Source organism: Melozone crissalis, unplaced genomic scaffold (genome assembly GCF_028551555.1).
Source record: "Melozone crissalis strain CALT ecotype California unplaced genomic scaffold, PUWL_Pcris_2 ptg000034l_1, whole genome shotgun sequence".
NCBI classification, from domain to species: Eukaryota; Metazoa; Chordata; class Aves; order Passeriformes; family Passerellidae; genus Melozone; species Melozone crissalis.
Genome location: NW_026535812.1, coordinates 9,332,360 through 9,356,772, shown reverse-complemented (window position 1 = coordinate 9,356,772; position 24,413 = coordinate 9,332,360). Strand labels below are relative to the sequence as shown.

The 24,413-nt window shown below is 43.9% G+C and overlaps 1 protein-coding gene across 1 annotated transcript; it reads left to right on the top strand.

Annotated features, from left to right (window-relative positions):
* Window positions 1-65: 65 nt before the first annotated feature.
* AP1S3 (adaptor related protein complex 1 subunit sigma 3) lies at window positions 66-24,375 on the top strand. The gene is made up of 4 exons (XM_054282541.1): window positions 66-2,454; window positions 21,730-21,838; window positions 22,807-22,944; window positions 23,904-24,375. The coding sequence occupies exons 1-4, from the start codon at window positions 2,423-2,425 to the stop codon at window positions 23,937-23,939; spliced, it is 315 nt and encodes a 104-aa protein (XP_054138516.1). The 5' UTR covers window positions 66-2,422; the 3' UTR covers window positions 23,940-24,375.
* Window positions 24,376-24,413: the final 38 nt, after the last annotated feature.

The following is a 24,413-nucleotide window of genomic DNA, read 5'->3' as shown; positions in this document are numbered from 1 at the left end:
ATTTGGATGATCCATCTTTTTTTCCATCCTATGAAAGCATGATGTGCATTTTGTGCTGTGGCTCTTCCTTTACAATGTGCCCCATGTACAAATTGTAGAGAGAGCTACAATTCTGGGTTCTGGGAGAGCTTGTTGGTTGTGTTGTATTGGAACTGAGTGAGCTGCAGCAGGTCAAAGGCCCACAATGAACCAGTGAGCTGAGACATGAGCAACTGCTGTGTGATCCCAGTTGGGGATGTGTAACCCTGTCCTGTGTTCTGCTTGCCAGCTCATACAGACATCATCTCTGCTTCATCTGGCTGCCCTTCAGAGCTCTGCAAAGGCTCTTACCTGCAGAGTACCACAGGATCCTTTCCTGAGATGCCTTGGACCTGTCTGAGGTGCCAAGGAAATGCTGATTTTGCTGGATGGAGTGAGCACAGCCCACAGTGTAATATATACACAGGACACAAACTGCAGCCACACAAGGTGATTGCACTTGTTTCAGGATACTTTCTCACAGGGAAAGGATGGAGATACACTGGAAAACATCCTTATCCCTCACAGCTGCTCACAGGCTCAAATTCAGCACTGGCTAGCTGTGTAACACTAGGAGTGTCTGAATGTTGGTTGATCAGTATGTTGTGTGGCTCACTGCTTCCTTGGGGTATTTGGGAGCCAGAGAGGGAATCTGGAAGGGTTTGACAAATTTGCCACCTTTGAATGAGGACTGAAGAGCTTGTGTGATATATAATAATTTTGTAGAGTTGTTTGGTTTTTTTTTAATATGGTATGTCTCATTTTGAACTGCTTAAACTTCTCACATTTCCAGTGAAAACTGACTGGAAAAAATGAAGCTGTTGCTGATTTATAGTCAGAAAAGCCTGTTTAGATGTCTATGTAGATAATCTTATGTTTTGAATAAGGCATATAAACTTTAGTTAAAGTTGAAGATGCTGGAAAATTGCAAATGGTGTACTTGTAGTCAAAGCACAAAAATAGATGTATTGGTTTTCTAACTGAGAATGCACAGTTGATCACTTCTCAAATTCCTGATATTGAAAACTTCATTTAAGTTTCAGATAGCTGTGCCAGGTCTTAGTACCTGTAGTGTTGACTTTACTCATTGAGGAGATTTAGAATACATCAGATGCAGGAAAAGGGCAGATTTTAATGTTGATAAGATTTACTACTACAGTCAGAAGGAAAGCTGTCTAAGGTTTTTTATCTCTGTTGACCAAGTCCTCAGTGATGAATAACCTAACTGTGAAATGCCATGATCAAATGCTACAGAAAATGATGAATTTCTGCCAGCCTAACATTTAAAAGCTGATTTTGTCATCAATGAACCATCTTACAGGAAGTTTCAATGTGGCCTCTCATTCACAAAAGGCAAGGATCAAGGATTTCTTAAGTGACTGCTATCAAGTGATCCTATAAAGCTTTTTGTCCCTTTGGAAGATGTAAGGCCATGGGCTCTATGCAGCTGTGTAGTCTGCTCAACTTTTAATATGCAAAAGCTAATTGCTGAACAGATTCAAAGACAGCATTACTTGTTTTATCACTCTGGCAATGGAAGTATCAAAATAATACCAGTAATAAAATCTGTACAATTTTTTTCATAAAATTAAATATCAAATCATGAAGTGAAATATGTGGGGTCATTAGAAATTTTTCTTTCTGCTTCTATGCATGACTCTTTTCCCCCCAACATATCAGCAGCTCTGATACCTGCTGTAGCTACCTGCTGTCTGACTCACATTTGTACTCAGGGTCTCTGACAAGTTTTAGTTCATAATCTGGCCACACAAAGAAGTAGAAGCATATTCTTTGACTTACTGTTGATGTATTATTTTAATTTTGGTGGGACTGACTGGTTTGTCTGCAGAAAATTTGGTACATTCATTCCTAAATTGCTTTGTATCACAAAGATGATATGGGTTGTGGAGGTATATGTTTTTCTCCTCTTTACCTTGTTTATAGAGAAATGCACATTAGGGTTTAAATTGCTCCTGGCTTTGCTACTCTAGCTGTCTTTCAAGTAAAGATTCTATGCCTTGCAGTATCTATACTGAGTCTTCTTTCTGAAGCCTGTTTTCAGCTGCTCTCAAAATCTACACGTGTATATCTGTCAAAACTCTGAGTTTTCATGAGCTCAAGTGCACCTGTGCAGCTGATCAGGAGTGGGCACTGCTTGCCTGTACTCCTTGATGGCATTGCTGCTGAGCCATGGCTGGCTGGCAGTTCTGGTGCTGTCCTTGGTCTTTTCTCTGTTCTCATTCATTTCTCTTTCTTTCTTCCTTAGTATACGGCTCCTTCTCCAGGTTTCCTCCACAGCAGCACATCCATGTTGGAGTTTGCCTTCCTGAGACAGGTGACAGCAGCTCTTGAAGCACAACTGCCCTGCTCACCAGAGCCTCCTGATCTCTCTAGCAGTGCTTGAATGCAGGATGGCTGGGGCAGCAGACGTGGAAGGTGAGTGTGGTTTAGAAACCAACCCACTTCCTCATTCTCAGTTACAACACTCCATCCCATTAGGCACCCACAGCACTGCAGCCATAACTTGGTGACTGGCAGGAAGGTGTGGAACAGAACTGTCAATAGTCAGAGTTTGGAGAATGTCAGGGTGATTTCTGCAAGGGTAGAGAATTGTACGTGTCTAAATGGTATTTGTGGGACACTCAATTTAAAACTTGAACTCACAGGCATTAACTGAAAGAGACAAACAAGGCTGTAAATTGTGTTCATTACAGTCCTTTTATGGAGAAGAAATGCTGGGAATATCAGCATGCTCCCAGGCAATGAGAGGTGCTTTAGTCCTACTCCAAATCAGTGGTTCCCTGTTTATGGTATGAATACACTTACTGAGCACTCTGTTGTTTCAGGAGCATGGGAGTCTGAATGGGTTTTGATTTTAAAACCAGTGTAGAAAGAGGAAAACCATGAAAGAAACTGAGTGAAGGTGTACAGGACAAAGAACTGACTGGCAGTGTGGTTAAGGCATGCAGAGCTGTGATGTGGGGAGATAAGGAAGGGTGCTCTGGTTGGAATAGCTGTTAATCCAGCTGAACACAAGAGGGCTACAGGAACAGGTTTTCTCTGGATTGAAAAAGTTCTTGATGGAGCTTTGGTAATGCCTGTCTACCTTTGGCCTGCTTTTAATTTTATACAGCTGGGAAATGAAATAAAATGCTACTTGACACCCTTTAAGTGCTTGTGTACACCTGTCACTTCAGGCTACAATTATTTGGATTGCTATTTTTAACACTTTTCTAATACTTTATAAATGTTGGGACTACTTACTGAACATGTTGTTGCTGATAAGGTACCAACATCTATGGCACAGGTACATTATTTGGTATGTGCTCTAGTGATATGAATACTTTGTTCTGCACTTAAATTGTGGAGAATCCAGATTTTGAGAGCAAATAAGGAAAAAGGAACATAGGAAAAGCAGTCTGGAAAAGTACAAGCCCTGCCTAGTAACCAAGTGCAAGTGTTAGGTTGCTTCTCTATTGATCCAAAGTGCAATTAAAAACTACCTCCTGTAGCTGAATTTAAATTGGGCTTTTAAAGTTTTTGTCTTTCCCCCACAGACCTAGTATCAAGTGGTTAAAAACCTGCACAGCAGGTCTCCTATAAAATCACCAAGTGGAGTGTTCATCAGCCTCAACTCCTTGGTTTTCACAGGGCAACTAACCTGAAGGAGTCTGTGAGCTCAGTTCACAAAAACAACACCAAAGCATCTGCTGGCTAGAGTCAGAATAAATGTTCAGTGCTCTGTCTCATTTATTGTGGTACTCAGTGTCAGTGGAAAGGCTTCTTCCTGCAATAAAAGGGTGGTTTGGGTATTTTTCAGAAGGAAAGCTTGAGCAGTTTTGTTAGAAGGAGAACGTTAGATTTTGTTCATTCCCTACCGTTCTTGAGACAGTAGTTTGTGTCTCCTATTTGAAGCTGACAGGATTTGTTCCTCTTCAAATGCACAGGAAAATGACTTCCCAATTAATTGTAAATCACTGCTGAATATATGGCTTTACTTATATGGTTCAGTATTAGCTTCTGAAGTGCACCAAGCTTGCAGAGATTAGGAGGACCCATGACAAAGCCTGTTGCAGATTTAGGCATCTGACATTTCAGCAATGACTTCTTTCACATAAATAATGCCCAAAGCCACCAAAACTGCTACTTAGGAGCTAGGAAAGTTTTTCATCAGGTGTAGGCGCTCAAGGCTCACTGAATCCACTGTAACTCTTGGAATGAATGTTTTCTACTTCTGAATATGACAGGCTGCTAGGAGAGTGGAATATAAGCAAAGAGGATAAAATATGCCACAGCAGTAAAAAGCTCCTTGCCTCTCTTAAAAGCCTGTTTCAAAGAACCTTTAAGAAAGAAAATGTTTATACTCCTTCCATGCAGAAAAGAAAGCCAAAAAAAGAAGGGTCTCAAAACTGCTTTTTGCAGCAGTTTTGAGTTGGAGAAATAAATATGCATTACTTTGCAAACATTCATGTTGAAGTTAACTAACTGAGCTTAAGGGAAGCAGTGGAAGGAGTTCATGTTGTGGCATTTAACTGACATAAGTTCACCCCATTGGTTCACCTGGCACAACTGTGTGCCCCAGCTGCCTCCCCCTGCTGAGTGACACTAACAGCTCAAACTTCCCAGCTAGGAACTACTGATGGTTATCTTCTTTATCAGGAAATTATGCAGCTACACAGTGCTAGTGGCAGAGAGGCAGGGAGGGGAGAATTCCAAATCCTTACCATGGCTAGTTAGGCAGTCATTAAGTGCAGCCTGGCTTTCTGAGCTGGAAAGCATCTAATTTAGGCATGATCCTGTATCTGCAGGCTTGTTTCTGTAGGGCTTCTTTCTGCCAGCTTCCAAGATTGGCCATAATGGGCTGACTTTGGCCACTGCTCTTAATGTTCACTCTATGCATGTTGTGTTTGCTGCTGCTGCCACTTTTTTCTGATTACTTGCAAAACACACAAGCAGCAGGCTGGTTCTCTTGAGTTTATGGCCTAATTAGGTAAGATCTTTGCATAGAAAAGTAAAATTACTGGGGAACAGTTGTTAAGCAAAAAAAAATTATTATTGTCCATCACCTGAGTAAATTAGACAGGTGAGAAGTATGTTCATCCCTTAATTTTAAATTCCCTTTGGAGATGCAAGTATTGATGCCTCACATCTGCAGTACAGCTGCACTGTGGTGTCCACATTCTTGTGTGTTAGGCAAATCCAGTTCTGAGTTCTCTGGCTTTCCCAGAGCTGCAGTGCTGTCTGTGAACACTCCCTGTTCACCAAAGCAGTGTTTGGGCTTTGAGTGCAGAGTCAGCCCTCTGTTGTCCTGCACAGGCCACAGCAGGCAGAGCTGGGGGTGCAAGGGACAGGAGTATGAACATGGTAATGGGGAAAGTAGACATTTATCTCCTGGGAGAGGCAGTGTGGCTACTGTGGCACTTTGTGTGGGTCCTTCAGAGAATGTGGTAAAAGGTTTTGGTCTGCTTTAAGAGACTCTGATTGTACTAAGTTTGTCTTTGGCAGGCTCACTGAAGGCAAGGTGGTGCCCCAGTAAAACCAGTGAGGCCAGCGCTGTCTGGCAGCACAGCACAGTGTGTGCTGCACCCCACAGCAAGGAAGGGTGAGATGTTCCTGCCCTCTGCAGATAGTGCTGCTTTATGGGCCCGGGATGTGTACTTGGGAAGGGCAGGGACAAGTGAGCAGGTGTATCTCTGAGATCTGTGGGGCAGCTGGGCCAGTGAAGTATCCCTGAGTGTGGCACACTTCAGAAGTGAAAGCAGAGCACTGGGCAGCCAGCAGCATCATGGCACAGCCTGCCATGTGCTGCCTGGTGGGCTGGGGCTGGAACATGCACAAACCAGAGCCCAGCAAGCAGCACTGAAGGACTCCAGGAACAGTGGCATAGATCAAACCAAAACTAAGGGGAGGGCTAAGGGGAGTAGGGTCATGCACAGTTAGAGAGATGTGGAATTTACCTCCATGCTGTTGAATGAACATAAGGAGCACACACCTGCATTTGCACTCTGTTCTTGCAAATTTGCATTTCCAGCTGGGAGCAGATTTCAACCCAACTGTAGAATTACTTTTGGCCAGGGATCTCTCTCCCTTCTCTGAATTCAGAGGCTGCAGAGGGGTTGTCACTGACACCACAGGGATCCCTGAAGTCCCCAAATCCCTTTGGATTTCTTTGCCTTTCTCACTGATGGCTCACGGGCACCTCTGCACACAGGAGCAGGGCACAGCTCTTCCCTGCCTGAGCAGTTGGGATCCTTATCCTGAACTGATACATGCTGTGCTCTGGAGATGCCTCTCCTTTAGACTACAGACATGGGATTTAAGCCTGCTAAGTGTTCTCACTTTATGCCCCTGTGGTATAGTTTGCATCTGGATCAGACTCCTGGTACAAATCTGAGAACCCTTAGGCCTGGATTTAGAGCTTTTGATTCAAGTGCTGAGTCTGTGGATGTTACACATTCTTTTGGCACCAGCTGCTTATCAGCAAATCCCTGCCACAGGTTAGGGGATTTGCTGATGCCTTGCCCTCTCATGCAGCTGCATCACAAAGCACCGCTGAGCCAAGCCCATCCGCTGAAAGTATTTAAACTATCACAGTTCCATTTTGATGGAGATGGGCAGCAGAGCAACCATGCCTGTAGATCTACCCGTGTCTTTAGGGCATGAATGCTTGACAGGGGAGTAGCTGGAGCCAGTGAAAACATGAACTGTTTTATTGGTGTCTGGAATGCCGAGGTGGGAAAGGCGCCCTTTGAGCGGCTCACGCTCGCACGGGGCAGCAGGTGCGGTCACCCCGTGCGGGGGCCCGGCACACGCGGCCTGCCCGCACCCTCACAGCCGGGCCGTGCCTCTGTGGGGCCGTGCCTGCCTGCCCTGCCCGGCCCCAGCCCGTGCCCCGCGGCGCTGCCCGGAGCGGCGGGAGGAGCGCCGGCAGTTCCCTTTCGGGGCATTGTGGGAAGGGAAGGCGATGCGGCCCGGCCTCACCTGAGCGGGGCGGGCGGGACGGAGGCGGCCGGGCCGGGCTGGGCCGGCTCCCAGCCAGCCGCCGCACCATGGTGAGTGAGCGGGGCCGAGCGGAGCGGGGCCGGGCCGGGCAGGAGCAGCCGCCCGTGCCCCGCCGGGGCCGCCGAGCCCCTCGACGGGCGCGTTGTCAGGGCGCGGAGCGAGGCCGGGCGGAGCGGGGCTGCCCTCGGCAGCGGCACGCTGAAAGCCATTCCCAGGTGGGCTCGGACCAGGTTTGCACCTGTTCGGGGCAATGAAAGTTCTCTTCTTTTCCGCTTTGTTTTCCGACCCTCGGGATGAGCCCGGGTCACGCCGAGAGCCTTTCTCAGACAATCAGGAAAACAAGGCTGTTACAGAGAAGCTTTATTTATAAAGTCTTGCTGTAACTCGAGGAGCTGAGGTGCAGGTCGGCTCCAGTGCCTGCAGAAGGATCGAGTGAGGTTTCGTGTGGATGTGTCCGTCTCTAGGCTGACCGGGGGCAAGGCGGGTCCCTGTTGGGTGTGACGGGATCGTTGGGAAGAGCTTTTCCCCAGGTGTGTTCCCTGTTGTCAGGTAAGTGGAGGGCTTACACTGCAGCGTTACCTCCAGCCCGGGTGCCTCTGCACCACTGCCGAGTCTGATGGGGCTTGTTGGGATTTGGCTGCACCTTTCTATCAGGTAATGCATCAGCGAGAGCGTGTGGGTCTGGCTCTGAACCTTCTGTCGGTCACCAGTGTCACTGTGCTGCCCGGCTCAGGGCTGGCAGTGGCGAGTGTGAGCTTGGAAGGGGCAGCAGCCCTCCGGGTTAAAGGGCTACGGGCAGGATCCGGGGAGGGACCCTTCGCCTCTCCAGTGCTGCCTTGGTGTTGGTTTGCTGAGATCAGAAAAGGTTGCTGTGGATGTTCTCTTCTGTAAAGAATGGTGGCCAACACCCAGAGAGCAATAGCTGGATGTTCCCCACGGTGTGGGGGGACTGCCTGCTCCCAAGTAGCCAGATGGCCAGTGATGCCTCTTAATAGAGAAACCATCTCAGTGCTTGATAATTCAGGCCTGAGGCAGGTTCTGCGGGCATGCCCCGAGCTGCTGTCTTGCACAATTTGCCCATTGTGTGCACCTGTAATACCAGTTACTGGCAGTGCAGCTGAACAGAAGCCTCTCAACTCCTTCAGTGTAGGCCAAGTGCTGTTGTTTGTCTCTATCCTCAAAGGCAGAGCTGTGTTGTTTCTCTTCAGTGGTTAAGCCAGAATGCTAAATATGTGTTAGTCTCCTGTATTTAGAAAGGTGTACCTGTCATTATATTTGCAAATAGAATACGCACAGTAATGAGTTTACAGATGGCAGGGCAGTCTCCACACCTTAAGTCCCTGTAGAGATGTAACTTTTCTGGTTACACCCCGAGACAGCCCTACATACCCAGTTTCCTCTGGTAAAGCTTATGTAAACACCTGGAGTTCCTATTTTGCCCTTGAAGGTCAGCAAATATGGGAGCTGATTTCAGGGAATCTGATCTCAGAACCCTCCTTGATGCAGGTGCTTCACACATGCCAGTTTTCAAAGCACTCACCATAGTCCCGGGGGAGCACTGCTTTTACAGCAGTGCTGCTATTGACGATCTGGACTCTGCCTGCTGTACTGATGGTTAGAATTTTACAAGGTGAGTGTGCATTCTTACAAGTAAGAATTTTATTTTTCCTTTTTTTTGAGGCCATAGTACAAACGCTTTCTGGCGTTCCTGCATTATATTAGTGCTGTCAGTCTTACCCTGTTCTTCTCTTGAGGATCTGGTGCTGATGAAACAGTGCTTTTGTCAGGGAACTCTGGCTTTAAAATTTTCTATAATCTAGTCTCTGGGAAAGGCTTGTTAACACTCGGCTGTGAGTCAAGAAAAAAGTGTTTGCTGAGTTACAAACCAAGAGTTAGCCTTATCCAGGCTCATGAGTGATGAACTTTATATAGGTAATTTAAACTTTCCATAGACTGGTTCCTCTGTTCTGAAATTTTGGAATGAGTTATGCTTGCCACAACTGTGTTTTGGGATGGAATTAAATGTGCTTGTGGAAATGGTACCATGTCTTAGCAAGAGGGTTGTTCCGATTGTTTGCTCTCTTGCAGATTTCCATATAAGTTTCAGAGAAGAGTTTGTTTAGCAAAACTGACTTCATATCCAGCTGAGAAACACAGCTTTTATGCCCAGCTTCTGCTTTGTGACATGGTTTTTTTAAAATTACTTTTTAGAAAGACTAAATTCTGCTTCCTCTCATATGTGGGTGCAGCAGAGATACAGGTCATGAGGGATTGCTGTCTCAACAAAGTCAGAGAGTGGGGAGAGAGCAGAGAGGAGAAAAAGATAAGTCTCCCCAAGGACATGTGTTGCTGTTAGTCTCTTGTGCCTGTAAGTGTTGCAACACCTCGATCCTACTGCTGCCTCCGTGTTATCAGGATTACTTTTGTGAATAAATACAGGGCTCTGCTTGCGTAGATCTGCATGCAGAATTGGTGCCTCTGTAGTAAAGGGTCTGATTCCCTCCTACCTGTGCTACTCATCACTACAGGGAGACAAATGAGTACTTGTGGGCATGATCTGAAACCCTGGAGAAAGATCAGAAGAATCCCATTGAGCACAGTTGCTCTAAAAATGTACTTGGCCTGAATAGAAAAGGAGTTGGCAAGCACTGTTTCCACTTAGCAAGTCATTTGATAACCAGTCACTGATCTAGAAGCTGGGGTGGAAATATCAATTGCTGTGACTGCAGCTGTGACACCTCCCTAGTGTTTGGAAATGAACTCTCAGCTCTTCTGAATATTGATCTTATCAATACCCTTAATGCCCTTAATTGTGAAAATTGACATAGATCTGCAAAAGACATTTTCAGTGCTGCACAGAATTTACTATTTACAGTTCCAAGAATGACTCCTTATTTTCCACATGATACACCTGTGTATTGGTCTCAGTGGACAATGAGCTTTGCCCCTAGGCATTTACCTCTGAAGGACAACGATGGCACCAGATTAGAACAGATGAGAGGAGATAAAATGACAAATAAATTAATGTGTTGTTAAAGGCTGCAGTTCTTATGCTAGATGACAAAGTAGTTCATGTAGTATTTCTTTGTTAATTTGCCTTGTAGTGAACTTTTGCTGTAGTAATACATAATGGCAATGTTTAGGAGATCCTGAGTTTGTAGATTGTCTGCTTGCAAAGAGGTGACTGCAGGGGAAGTGATATAGAAACACATGAAATCATGAACACTAGAAAGATTGGTTGCTACACAAAGAATCAGGGTATATCCTGTGAAATTTTTAGGCACTAAATGTATAAAAAATAAATAGGAATACTTTTTCACACAGTGTAAATGACTGTTTTCATTCCACTGCTGTGGATGTCCCAGTAGTTAGGCAGTTCATAGAGGGTGAAGCCACAGGTGGGTTGCCTGCATGCAGTTTCTATTCCTTATTCTTAAACCTGTGATTCCTGGAGGGACTACCAGATGCTTTTACACATGCCCTGTTCCTTATGCTTGTGCCCTTCTGGAAGCTGCTTAGAGCAGAATACAGCTCAGGGGCAGATCCATAATCTGGCATTCTGTTACTCACTGTAATTCAGTTGGACTGTAGAATAGCATCTTGTGGGATTTGTGAGGAAAAATGTTGGAAGTGTGTCATCTCTGACTTGCCAATTTTGGATGTTCCAAGTGCCCATGACCATTACAGATTGTCGCTGTTTAATACTGGAGCCCACTCAGACCATGCAGGAAGTCCCATTCATGCTTCACTGTCTCTGGATATTAAGTTTATTCCTGGAAAGCAAGATAAATGTTATGATAGATCATCTGCTGATTATTTTCTTAATAATCAGCAACGTAATAATTCTTGTTTTTTAAAATATATATATTTTTTGCTCAGAAATAAGGAAACTGCAGGCATGTCAGAGCTAGGAGTTACTGGGATGTGCGATGGCTTTAGAGAAAGTCATGGCATTTAGAGTGGACGAATGGGATAATGGGCAGCTGGGTCTGTCAGAGGCAAGAAAGTCCATATCTTGAGTTACTTCAAAATCCAATGCTTTATAAATGATCCCATGGACCTTCTGAAGCCATCAGTTACCTGCAAGAGCTGCAAAAGGACAATGTGATGAAAGTACTGGGGAAACTGATGAGTTGGGGAGGGCAGATAGAGCTGCCCTTCCCTCAAGTACTTGCAAGATTTATGCTTTGGCATCCACATCAGGCATTTCTGTGAGCCAGCCATGGTCTTGCTAGTGATGCCTAAATGAGAACAATGCTGCTTGTGTGAAAGGATTCTGTCTGTGTCACATGTGCCCAGTTCCTGATTTCCATCCCTGCCCTTTCATTTCCTGCTGTCCCATTCCTGCAGGCTGTCATCTGCATTTTCTTGGCTGTGTTGGCTCTGTGCTTTCTTGAGTGCCACCCCTGGGCCTTTGCAGTTCTGCAGATGTTGCAATGTGGAGAGGGAGTTGCAAGATCCAGTCCTACAAGCATGGCACTTCATTTGGGAGTAGGAATACAGCATGCAAAGGCACTGGGCAGGATGGGAAGGTGCAATTTGCATTTGTGTGTTTGACGACGACGAGCTTGGTGTGCCTGTCTGGCCTGGAATGTCCTGTGTGTTTCTCAGTATTACAGACATAACCCCAGGTACTTCATTCACCAGTGTTTTTCTCTTCTCTAGCTTGCTGAGTTTGTGTAGGATGTCCATCTGCTCTCCTCTCTTAGGGAGGGTAGTAAAATCCCTCTTCACTAACCAGTAAATGCCTGGTGTTGCCTTGCTGCTTGCCTTTAGAGCTTGGGATAGTTTTGCTCAGACACTCAAGCAGTTCTCAGCAGCACCGGAGCTCTGAGGTCACCATCCTCTGCTTAGCCCCCTGGGGTAAGTGATGGGCACAGACCAAGAAGGAATGAGAAACAAGCCCACTGTTTGAGTAAAATGCAGAAATGTACCATGTTGTGCCTTTGTTGTGCAAGGCTGTGTGCTGGAAGGAGAGCAGGTGAAATGCTGGGTGAGTGCCTGTGTGCTCTGAGCTCTGGAGAAGCTGTGGGAAGTGCTGCATGAAACTCTCAACAGCCTCTGGGCTCAGGAGATGGGATGGGAAAGAGGCAGTGCCTCAGGCATTTCCTTGCTTTGAAGTCCCATGACAGAACTTGGAATTTGTGATCCTTTCTCATTCTACAGGCTAAATGTTGGGCCAACATATAAAGCATTTTGGAGGATTCTCTGCTGTGGCCCTTCGTTCTGTGGTTGCTTCTTTTATGTTTATGCTTAGGTTAAATCCATGTTGGTTTTTTACCTTAATGAAAAAATGCCATTTTAAAAGGGAAAATGGAGAATGTCTCAATTGAAAATGCCGAAGTTAAACGCTTCAGTGTTTCCAAAAGATTATTCTGTGCTCTTTCAGAGTTATAAACATGATCTGAACTCACATGTATGTTTAGTCCTTTTGGGGCTCAGATTTTCTGTCAGCATCTTAATGGGTGTGAGGCTGCTGCCCATCTGCACTGTTCTTGCTCCACCAGACAGGGAATCACCAGGCTGGAGCAGTGTCTGTCAGCTCCTGAGGAGCCAGCTTAGCTTGTCACCATCTGGGTGTGCCTCCCTGTCCCAGAGCAAAGGTTTTTAACTTTGCTCCTGGAGAGGTCAGAGGTAAGGGAAGTGCCTGCAGTGCCTCCATGTAACAGGGCTTTGCAAATAACTGATAAGGCAAAGTGGAAATGAAACTAAAAGAGCTGCACCTTTTGCAGCTCCACTGGGTAAGATTTTAGCTCTGTTTCTTCACTTGGAGTTCAAGGAACAGGCTGGAAAAATAGGTTCTTGTGCCTGTAAAGTGCACTGGGGTTGTAGTGAATTAGGGGTAGCTCTCAGCAGCTTGTTCAGCAGCTCCTCTGGTCCTTCCTCCTTGTAGTAACCTAAGGAAGGGATCCTCTGCCTCCTAAAAACGTGTAAGCAAATAAAAACACCTCTAAGAGCCCAGCCTAGGAGGCAGAAGGGATGTGATTACCTAGTTAATAATTGTTTCAAATCTCTTCAAACTGCTGCTTTCTGTGAGCTCAGCCAGCTCCCATCCCTGCTGTGTGTGGTGGCACTGAAGGGACAGTGCTGTGGCTGCTTCCCTGGCCTGCTCTCCTATGGCAGAGCCTGAGGGAGGACACTGGGCAGGAATGTCACCAGTCCATGCCTGTGCTGTAGGAGAACACTGGGCAGGAATGTCACCAGTCCATGCCTGTGCTGTGGGAGGACACTGGGCAGGAATGTCACCAGTCCATGCCTGTGCTGTAGGAGAACACTGGGCAGGAATGTCACCAGTCCATGCCTGTGCTGTAGGAGAACACTGGGCAGGAATGTCACCAGTCCATGCCTGTGCTGTAGGAGAACACTGGGCAGGAATGTCACCAGTCCATGCCTGTGCTGTAGGAGAACACTGGGCAGGTATGTCACCAGTCCATGCCTGTGCTGTAGGAGAACACTGGGCAGGTATGTCACCAGTCCATGCCTGTGCTGTAGGAGAACACTGGGCAGGTATGTCACCAGTCCATGCCTGTGCTGTAGGAGAACACTGGGCAGGAATGTCACCAGTCCATGCCTGTGCTGTAGGAGAACACTGGGCAGGAATGTCACCAGTCCATGCCTGTGCTGTAGGAGAACACTGGGCAGGAATGTCACCAGTCCATGCCTGTGCTGTAGGAGAACACTGGGCAGGTATGTCACCAGTCCATGCCTGTGCTGTAGGAGAACACTGGGCAGGAATGTCACCAGTCCATGCCTGTGCTGTAGGAGAACACTGGGCAGGAATGTCACCAGTCCATGCCTGTGCTGTAGGGAGGAATTGATTCACAGGTGAAGGAATGCCACCAGTTTATGAGGGATGAGCCAAGGTCAGAGGACTGGACCTGCTGGATGTAGAGATAAGCTGGAGCAGAGCTAGAGGGAGCTTGGGCACTTAGAAAGCTCCTTGAGCTTTGTTTTCTGGTCCTTAGTTAGAGATCAGGAGGGAGCAGCTTGAGCTCAGCCATCCTGTTTTGATTATATTTTTATTTAACTCAAGTGAGGCTATTGAGAAGGTTGTTGCTGTCTGGATCGATACCATGTGTTATAAATATCCTTCAAATGCTGGTGTGCTGGTCCATTTAGAATCTTCTGTAATAAGATAAGGGTGAGTGCTGCATCATGAAAAGCATAAAATCAATGTGTAACTGTGGTCACGTGTGCCTGTAATGATCTGGCACAGCTTTTATTGCATGGACTTTGGATGTATTGTTCAGGGGAAATTGCTCAGAAATATTCCTAATGGAGATTAAGTGAGGAAGAATCCTGTGCCAGGTAGGCAGCAATACACTGCTTCAGAATTTCTGTGTTGCTGGATTTGTGCATATTTTCTTTTTCCTTATTTGCTTACATCGTGCAGACTAGGAACGTGTTTGAAATTTTAAAGCTGAGAGCCAACAGTATTTAACAAACATCTGTCAGCTCCTGTGCTGCTGTGAATAAATGTTTTAGTGACAGAACAAACAAGGAAATTAATATTTTTAATAAAGTAGTCTGTTTAGAATTTTACATATTTGCTTTAGAAGTATCTGAAACCCCAGAGTGTGTATTAAAAGTCAGTAGTAGCCAGATGGGATTTCATGTAACAGCAGAATACCAAAGTACCTGCACTTGAATGTGTTAGTATTCTGTCTTGTCCTGATGTGGGTAGATTGTTAATAGGTCAATAGGTCTGTCAGTGCATGCTTCTCATTTCACCCTAAACACCTGGCATTCCAAACCAACTGTGTGTTCACAATTTTTTTTTTTAATTTCACTGTTTACCTACCCCCTCCTCAAAACAAAACAAACCTCACTAAACAAAGCACAAACTAAAAGGAATATATTATTCTTGAAATGTTTTGGAGATTAAAAAAAAAAAAAAAAGCTGATGGCTGGAATAATGTGAATGTTCACATTTTTTAAGAGAAAATTCAATGAAAGTAGGTTTTGTTCATTTTCAGTTGTGATGTAAAAGTAAATACTGATAAAATACTGTTGTCTGTGTTGGGAAATAGATTCTTTCATATCAGAGGAAAGAATGAAGAATAGTAAAAGAAAAGCAGAATATGAGCTCTGTTAGACTAAAACAGTGGCAGCAGATGAAGCAGACTGCAGGGGAATCAGGATAAGTGAAAAAAGAACTTTCACATAGCAAGTTGCTTCCTCTCCACCAGGTACAGCCAGTCAGGCTGGTTTTCCCCAGGCTTCTGCTGGCAGCCGAAGTTCTGGATTTTCATGCCACTTCCCATTTTTTGTGGTCTGGGAATTGTCTTTGATTAGCATGTCTTGTATTGTGTGTTGCCCTAGAGAAAGTTTTTAAGGAAAGCTGAAAGTTTCCTCACTTTGCCAAGATGTCTGTTTAAGGATAGCAGTTCCTAATTTGCAGATTTTACTTACATGTGCATTTCAGGTGTCTGTTTTATAAAGGTGGCTTTGATTTTGGAGGGCTTTTAATGGAATTTGGAGAGGTTACAGCTGAAGCAGAGTGTAAGCCCAGAGCTGCCTCACCAAGCAAATCCTTGCCCAGCCACACACCCAGACAGGAAAGAGGATTCTTGCTCTTTTTTCTGCAGTCTTCCTCTTGTGCCTCCCCTCCCCTGAGGCTCCTTGGTGAGTTCCCATCTCTGTCCTCCTCTCCTCCCCCAGGGACATGGAGAAGCCAGATGCCACAGAACAGGTTTGGAACCAGTCAGCAAATGTTATGCAGGTTGAATTACAGGAAGAGGAGCAGCAGTTCTAGTGCACGTTCTTCTTTCTCACAGTGCAATGAATTAGAGCTTCTTGCACACCACTGGAGATCACCTTGCAGGAAGAAATTTGGCATCTTTTACATGTTTGTGTTATTAAACAGTGAACTGGAGAAATTACTGTAGGAAAGGAGAGCTAGGAAACCCCTTTCCCATGTATTAATTTTTATCTGCTGGTGGCTTGTTGTGTATGGAATGAAATGCAGCCCTTTAGACAGTTGTACTAATCGTTGCAGATTAGGTTAAATTTTAAACCCTCTGTAAAGGCAAAAATGATCCAAGTTTGAACCTACTGAGGCAGTTGTAATGGGTTTGATAATCTGAAGTGTGCGATGGCCAAACAGTGGGGAAGGCTGCACCAAATGGGACCTGAAGTCCTGGCAGGGAGCAGGCCAGAAGACAAGCTTGGGTGAGCTGCTTATCAGATTGTTACAGCCCATTAGTTAAAGGAGGAAAAGGTCTCCCAAGGAAGGTGGAAAGAAATCACAGTGTGTGTTAGTTTCATTTGTCTCTCTTGTATTTGTTGTTCATGAATATGCAAACCTTCTGTATTTTGCCTTTTTGATGTCTATTCTGTTTATTGGTAAATTATTTCATGTCAAAGTCTAGCATTTGATTTTCTTTTTGTAGCCCTGAAACTAAGGGTGTTGGTTTTTATCCTGGTACAGTTGTGTAAATCTTGATAGAACAGAGAGCCATAATTTCCAGTCTGTTAAGTAACTTACTACTGCAATTGATTCATAGATGCATGAGAAGGGGGTAGAGTTCCATGGTTTAAATGCTTGATATAAAAAGTACCCCAACAAACTATTTTTCCAATAGCCTACAAATAAAAAATGCAATCATTTGGATTACTTGCTGATGTTTATGGAGGTCATTTTGCACAGTGCTGTGGGTGGTTGGGTCTGATTCAGTAAAACAAGTTAATAAAATTAGTCTCAGCTCCCAGACCAAGCTTGTCTCCACAGACTCCACATGTGAGGTAAGCTAATGCTCTCTTAGGAACTGTACTCTTCATCCCAACCCACTCAGTCTTGGACCTAAAAATTCCCTCTGGCATCAGCCCTGGCTCCGGTGATTGTTAGTCACAGCCAGCACGCCCTGGGATGGTAAGAAAGGGAACCAAGCACTCTGCTTTCTAAGATATTCTGCTTGCAGCAAGTCATTTACCTTTGTTTTCCTCTGGAATTAGAACTTTTAAAGATGAGTAAAGCATTGCAGGATAATCTACTTCTCTTTGCAGTTTGGCTGCTGAAAACGAACCAAAAATTTCTTAATCAACATCTGTCTTGTCATCAGCACTAGAGGAAAGCAAATATGTTTTCACAGTCAAGGAGCAAGGAACAGATGAGCTGTTAGATCTGTGTTTGTGCAGTACTTCAATATTAGCAGGTTTATTGATGCATCAGAGTCTTTCCAGTGGGATGTAATGAACAGAGCAGTGAGAGTGAGGAATGTGTTGTGTCCTGACAGTGGGGCTGGGCAGAGCAAAGCTGAACTGAATGGAGCAGCACTGGATGTTGAAACTGAAAATGCTGAAAACCATTTAACCTTTTAAGAATGTATTATTTACCTCCTACAGAGTTCCCCAAGTTGAAAGAGCTTCAGAAATTAGAAAAAGAAAGAGGAACCAAGAGAGGACAAAACTCATGCACGATATTTTTGCTTCTAAGTACCTGCAGCTTCTTAATAAGCTGTTAAGTTACGGTAATTCTTAGCTGGCCAGTGATATGTACCTAGGCTTGAGGGTGCATTATTTTGCTGCAGACTATAAAATTTAGAATTGTGCCATTTTCTAGCTGTAATAATCAAATGCCATGTGAGGTATGCAGTTACAGTCTGCATATGAAACAATGTGGGACACAACCCAAACAATGAGATTTTTGGAGCTTGTGTATGAACATTTATGCATTTAGGATCATTAATAGATATTTTCTGCTTGCAAAGAACATTGCCTCAGCTCATAAAAGTGATGGCGAGACATCACCTGCAAGTGTAGAAGAAACAGTGGAGTTCTCAAAGCAGTTTTAAGTGGAGAGCAGCTCACTTTCCTATGGATGAAGCATAACATCCTGCAGTAACTAATTGGCAGAAAGTGGTGGTAATATTCACAGTGATTCCCTGGTTTGTTGGTATTTAACCTTTAGAGGCATGAGGTTTAAAAATTCCAGTTTAAGGTCTCTTGGGTCCAACAGCTGACCCTAAACCAGAATATCTTTTAATTTCCTTTTCCTATTGAAGCACTGCAGGCAAAGGATGCCACAAAGCTCACAGCCTTATGCTGAACATACTTTTGATAGAGATTCATTGACTCATACCCTGCATTTTCAGTCAAATCTGATCATCCTCTCCTATCTGATGATTCACATATTTATAGAAATTTGTTTATCCAAGAGTTGCTACCTCTACCCAATGGCTTATAGATGGACTCCTGCTGACCTGCTGCCCTTATCTGTGGAACTTATGCTCTGTTTTCAAAACACCCTCATCTGTACAAGGGCTTTGGAGTTAATGTGCTGGGCAGCAAGCAGAACAGCCTTTCATTCAGCCAGCTCCTCTCAGTGTCCAAGTGTGTTTTCGGTGAGTGCTGTCCCTACATCACTTGGGAAGGAGTGACCCTGGCAGCTGCAAGATTCCCATGTTAAAAGCCAGCTGGTAATATGAACAGAGAAAGGCAGAACCATGGTGCTTTGCTCTTCACTGTAATCAGGCCATGTGCCCTGCCAGCAGCGTACTTGTTTTTATTTAGCAAGCTTGTCTGGGGAATATTATAGGACTCAACAGAATGCAGCTACAAAATCCTTGTAATTTTATCAAGCACATTAGACTAACAATGGCAAGAGCCTTATATCCAGCCAAAGACACACATGACTAAAACCTTCCTCCTTTCCCTAAAATGATCCCACATTTGAAGTCTTTCTCAGTATAGTCAGAACTCTTATCTCCAGATTACTCAACAACTATGCGACTCAATAGCTAGAGAGTGGTTCTGAATTATGAATGAATGCTTTGTTTAAAATCCAGTAGCTTTTCCTTTTTTTTTTCCTTGTGTAGAAACTTCTCTGACTTCTCTACTCAGACTTTGCCAGTGTGGAGTGATTGTGTCTTCACAGAAATCTGCATTGTAATCTTGACAGTGACTGTGAAGACTAACTTTATAATCCTCATTTGGAAATGTAGTGGTGAAGTATAGGTACAGCAATATACTGGAACAGGAAGCAAGGAGCAGAAGGGATTAGGGTGGAGATTGAAAAACCTCTAGGGAAGGATAAGGTCAGGCTAATGGTCAGGGATGTGGTAAGAGACCTGCTGCATCAGGGCTTTGCAAGGATTGGGAGCAAGTGAGGAAAGTGAGGCTCCTGTGCTTCTCCCTGGTCCCCCCAGGATCAGGGGAAGCCAGCAGTCACTGTGTGGGCAGCTGGCAGTGTACCTGTCACACACATCCTGCAGCTGCCCTTCCTGCAGACACCTGGGGCCTGGTATTGGTACTGGTGAGAGCCCAGTCAGGATGCCTGGCAAGAGCAGGGCACTCAGATGTCTATAGACATTAAACACATCTCTATCTCCCCCCACCCCCCAGTGGGTTTGTAGGGGTTTTTTCCCATTTAGCAGGTGTCCTATTGGAGAAGGATGTTTTGCTCAAAGTGATGTCCTGCATTCCTAAAGCCATTTTCATGCTCTGGGTGAATGGGATACTGTACTGCTAATATACATTGTGGTCAGTTATTTTAACCTGCTAATAGTACTCTTTATAAAAATGTGAATTGATACTTTTCTCTCAAAGCCCCACTGGCATTTAAAAGCTGGCTCTTGTGTATTTCAGTAATACTGTTTATGCTAAGCATGAAACAATCAGAGGTCAAACCTTGTAAAGTTATGACTCACTTTAAAGTGGAAATTTTTGAACAGTATAGATACTGTCCTTTACTTAATATAGTATCACTCACTGAGGTCTGTCCTTCATTGTTACAGTTGCCCGAGTTTCATAATACCCCAATTTCTTCAATAAAACCAGTCAGGCTTCCTTTCTAAAGTAGGTTTTTTCTGCCACTTATCGCCTCTTCTAGGAACCTACTGTTTTGTGACCTGAAATAGTGCAATATCAGAGTTGTTGGTGATTATTACTATCTCAGTCTTCATATTTCTAGCCACACTGACCCTGATTTCCCTACTGCTGTTGTGGATGTCTTTATTCCCTTCTCTGAGGTATCTGTTTTGCTGGAGGAGGGGGTGGTGCCCTCTTGTCACCACTGCAAAGTGGTGAGGCTCCTCCTGTTCCCCAGGGCAGGGGCAGAAAAGGAAGCAAAGCTGCTGTTTGCACAAGGTAAGGAGGATGGGTAGGAGAGGATGTGAAGGGTTTACCTAGGGAAGATGTGCCACAGGGAGGGGAGAGCTGCCTGGGAAAGAAACAGGAGAGAGGAGAGATCTTTCCCATGCTGAGCCTCCCCCAGGCCTCACTGACACCGTGTCCAGCCATCGTGCCAGGGTTGGAGGTGTGTGGCCAGGACTCGGATTTCTGGTGCCAGGCAGAGGAATGCTCTTCCCTGGCCTCGGCCCTGGTGTTAACCATGTTGCTTTGTTTACTCTAGATACACTTTATACTGCTGTTCAGTCGGCAGGGGAAGTTAAGGCTTCAGAAATGGTACACGACGCTACCTGATAAAGAGAAGAAAAAGATCATTCGAGAAATTATTCAGATTATTTTGTCTCGCAATCAAAAAACAAGTAGTTTTGTTGACTGGAAAGACCTCAAGCTTGTTTACAAAAGGTGTGAGTAATTTTGTAAGAACGTATAATCACTGTTCATTTGAATAACACATGCTAGAAGAGGAAAAACAAAGGCTCACCTAAGGAAAAGCAGCAAACAAAGCTTGTAGAGCTGGGCTGAGTTAGGAGCCTGCCACTGGCAATCTGGGTATAACAAGGCAGTGTCCCTGGACAAACCAGCAGGGTAATTGTGGGGTGCAAAATACTTGTACAGTCTGTCAAATGAGAAAAACACGAGTAATGTAATGGGTATTGGTGTTTAGAAGGCATTAGACCTCACTGCCCCTTCAAATTCCACAGGGTAGCCTGGCTGAGATGTGTGTGCTGGATTTTATTATCCGTGGAGATTGGAGAAATTGTTCCAAGGCACTTCCACAATTCTGTCAAATTTGGTTTTGAAATATTTATTGCTCTGGAAAGTGTTAATTCTCATTTCCTTTTCCAAAGAAATCACTGATCCCCAGTTACACAATGCCCAATGTTAACTGCCTGTTTGTCCTCCTACAGTTGCAGCAAACAAATGTAGCCTTAATGTGTAGTACACTGAGTAAATTAATCATCTCCCAATAAACTGAGTTCCCTGCTGTAATGGGAAGCATATAAACCTCTGACCAGAAGCTGTGACAAGTTGGCTTCCAGCCACAGTATCAGCAAGCTGAATAGATCTTAGGTTGGTTTAAACATAGTTTTGGTGCAAGTTAGTTACAGAGCTTCTTTGGTCTAAGCAGCTTCATGCATTCTGGCCCTCTGTAAAACACTGTCATTTGACAGCCAGCAGATGACAAATGCTGAGATGTAACTTCTTTCACCTTTGCCTTATTTTTATTTTTTAATTAGAAGGGGTGGCTTCTCCTACAGTCTAATTAACCCCACTTACTGCAGTGCTATTGCAGCAGGAGGAGGAGACCTGAAGGAACTACTTACTACTGATTTATTGCCTGTTTCAGTGTTACAGGTGTCCCACTTTACCAAGAGTGGAGTTGATTCTTCTAACTAAAATAATAATTTGTTGAAATAATTTGATCTTTGAAAGTGTCCTCTGGGACACTATAAGAGTGACAGAAAATATTTACTTTAGAGACTAGATAAGAATTAACTATCAGGTGAATCACCTGTAAGAGAGGAGCAGAGCACTGAGGTCCCAGCTGTTCACTGCCATGTGTTTGCTGTGTTTCCCCAGGTATGCTAGTTTGTATTTCTGCTGTGCAATAGAAGACCAGGACAACGAGCTGCTGACACTAGAGGTCGTTCATCGATACGTGGAGCTCCTGGACAGATACTTTGGAAATGTAGGTTTCACTTTCTCCCATGAACTCATTCCTGTCTGTCTGATAAACAAAATTATGTGGAGCTGATTTGCTTTGTGTTCCATCTGCTGCACTTGCCCTGCAGGAACTCTCAATCCAGAATGAAAATAATTATTAGAGCACTTTTTAAAACAGTGCTGAAATGATCATAAGATTGTTTTCTCAGCCTTTTCCCACTCACCCAGAATCAATCTTGATGCTTTGTATGTCTGTTTTGGTATAGAATTTGAAGGGAAAACTTCAGGAAAAATTATTAAAAAGACTCAAAACAGGTTTGGTTTTGATTTGTTTTGTTTGTTTTAGTTTTGTTTGATTTGTTTGGTTTAATTCTTGCTCCTGACATCTTCAGATATACCGATTTTGTTCGTCTCATAATACTTTGTAACAATCAAGGACATAGAGGCAAAAGATAAAATAATATTTTTTAAAGACTTAGAGAAGGTCCAAATAAGTCTTTCTGTAAGTCTTTAGAGAATACAAGAGACCCATCTTTTCTCTGAATATTTTTGAAATGATCCTGCCTACCTTCATTCATATTTAGTTAAATCAGTGTGCCTTGACTCGTGTCTGTACTGCCTCAAAACTAAAAAGCAGTTGGTGACTCCTGCTGGGCAGGGAATTTTCTTGCTCTGTGAACCCAGGTAACCCATACTACAAGGGCTGTGTAGGACCTGTAGCAGGGTTAGTGGGGCAGGAAGTCAGCTTGGATCTCTGACAGCCAGCATGAAGTTAATAATAAGTGGAATACTCTGCTGTAAGTCTGTATATGTGGAGAGAAGATGTGTAGAAGCTTCAATATTACACAACATGCAGTTTGTTTCTTCACCCTGCCACCTGCACAGGGCTGCTTATGCTGAGGATATTTGATCATCACAAGAGCTTTTGGCCTAGTAGTGCTTATGATACTGTAAAAATGGTTTAAATCTAGTTGTGGCCTCTTGTTCTGGCAGGTGTGCGAGCTGGATATTATCTTCAATTTTGAAAAAGCTTATTTTATTCTTGATGAGTTTATAATTGGTGGAGAAGTACAAGAGACTTCAAAGAAGACTGCAGTGAAAGCCATAGAAGATTCTGACATGTTGCAGGAGGTAAGGCAGAGGAGGACAAAAGGCAAACACCTCATCTTCTTAATCTTCCTTGTTTGACAGGAGATGAAAACACAGCTAAGCACTTCTGGTGCCTAATTATCCAAGAGTGTCTTGCATTCAGTTTCAACAGGTACAGCAGTGCAGTTACATAAGCTTTCAATTCAACCCTTTTGGTATCATCTGCAGGGTCTTCATAAAAAGCTGTTGCTCTCTTGCAGCTTAACTGCTAGAGTTTATTAAGAAATAGTTTGAGATGTATCCAAGATACTTCTTTAATACAAGAACATAATCTAAGGTTGTATTTTATGTATGCATATGTATATATAAATACAGAAAATCTCTTCTATTTCACTAATAGCACTGGAAACGTGACCTACTATTAACATTTAAAATTGGAAAGAGTATTTGCTGGCAAACTCTGCTTTCATTCAGAAGCACCTGTGTAGTTTTTCTGCAGGGCACAGATATGTAACCCTTATTCAGAGCCCTGCAGGAATTCTATTGTAACTTGGAATGTAATGAGTAACATTGAGGCAGAAATGGCAAAACCAGTTGAATGTGATGGGTTTCATCCATTTTTTCCCTTGGTAGTGAAGGATCCATCACAATCCTGAAGGGAGCAGCACAGTGGTAGAACTGGCTTGGGCTGTGCTGTGGGAGTTGAGCAGGTTTCACCTGCTCTGCCCTGTGCACATGGAACTTGGCCATTGTGTGCAAAGGCCACTGGCATGATGAGTTTAGCCACAGCTGTGCTATGGCATGATTTAAATGGCACATTTTACACCACTCTGTTACATGTTAAAGCAGAATTATTTCTGCACTTTAATAAATTTTATATATTTTATATAATTTCCTGCAAAACTATAGCAGTCGTCAAAGAGGACGAAAGGATTTCTATGAATATTACTATACCATGACATAATGAATCAGGTTTTTTTTGTTTTTATTTTGTTTTCTAGACAGTAGAAGAATACATGAACAAGCCTGCATTTTAATGTTAAACTACCTGGACAGAAAACTACTGTATGCACCTCTGAAGTGCACTTCCTGAAATTCTTCCCAATGTGCCAGATCCTCAGAGAAATACCAAAAACCAATAACTGAAGGGGTTTGTTTGTATAATGGTGAAGATGAAGGTCAGCTAATGTAGCAAAGGGTTTAACAATTCTGTGCTTTGCATTACTCTGTACATGAGTTTCTCAGAGTTGTTATTGCCCCAGTCTAGTTTCTCTTCTCGTTGCTGGACTCAACTCTTGTTTTGTACCACATCTTTTAGCTATGGGTTTTGTCATCACAAGATGCTCCTCTGACAATACTTTGAAGAGGTATTTTTACTAGTTTTGTTCACTGCTGACTGTATGACTCTACTTTTGTACAAATGTCCATTATTTTGAATGTAATGGTTATTCTGCTGTAATAATAATTTTTTTCTAAAAGCCAAATTGTTGTGGGCCCTGATTTCACAAACT

Coding starts and splice junctions, on each gene's coding strand:
- AP1S3 (XM_054282541.1), top strand. CDS start 2,423: ATGCAGGATGGCTGGGGCAGCAGACGTGGAAG. Junction 2,455..21,729: donor TGGGGCAGCAGACGTGGAAG/GTGAGTGTGGTT, acceptor GTGTTTCCCCAG/GTATGCTAGTTTGTATTTCT. Junction 21,839..22,806: donor TGGACAGATACTTTGGAAAT/GTAGGTTTCACT, acceptor TTGTTCTGGCAG/GTGTGCGAGCTGGATATTAT.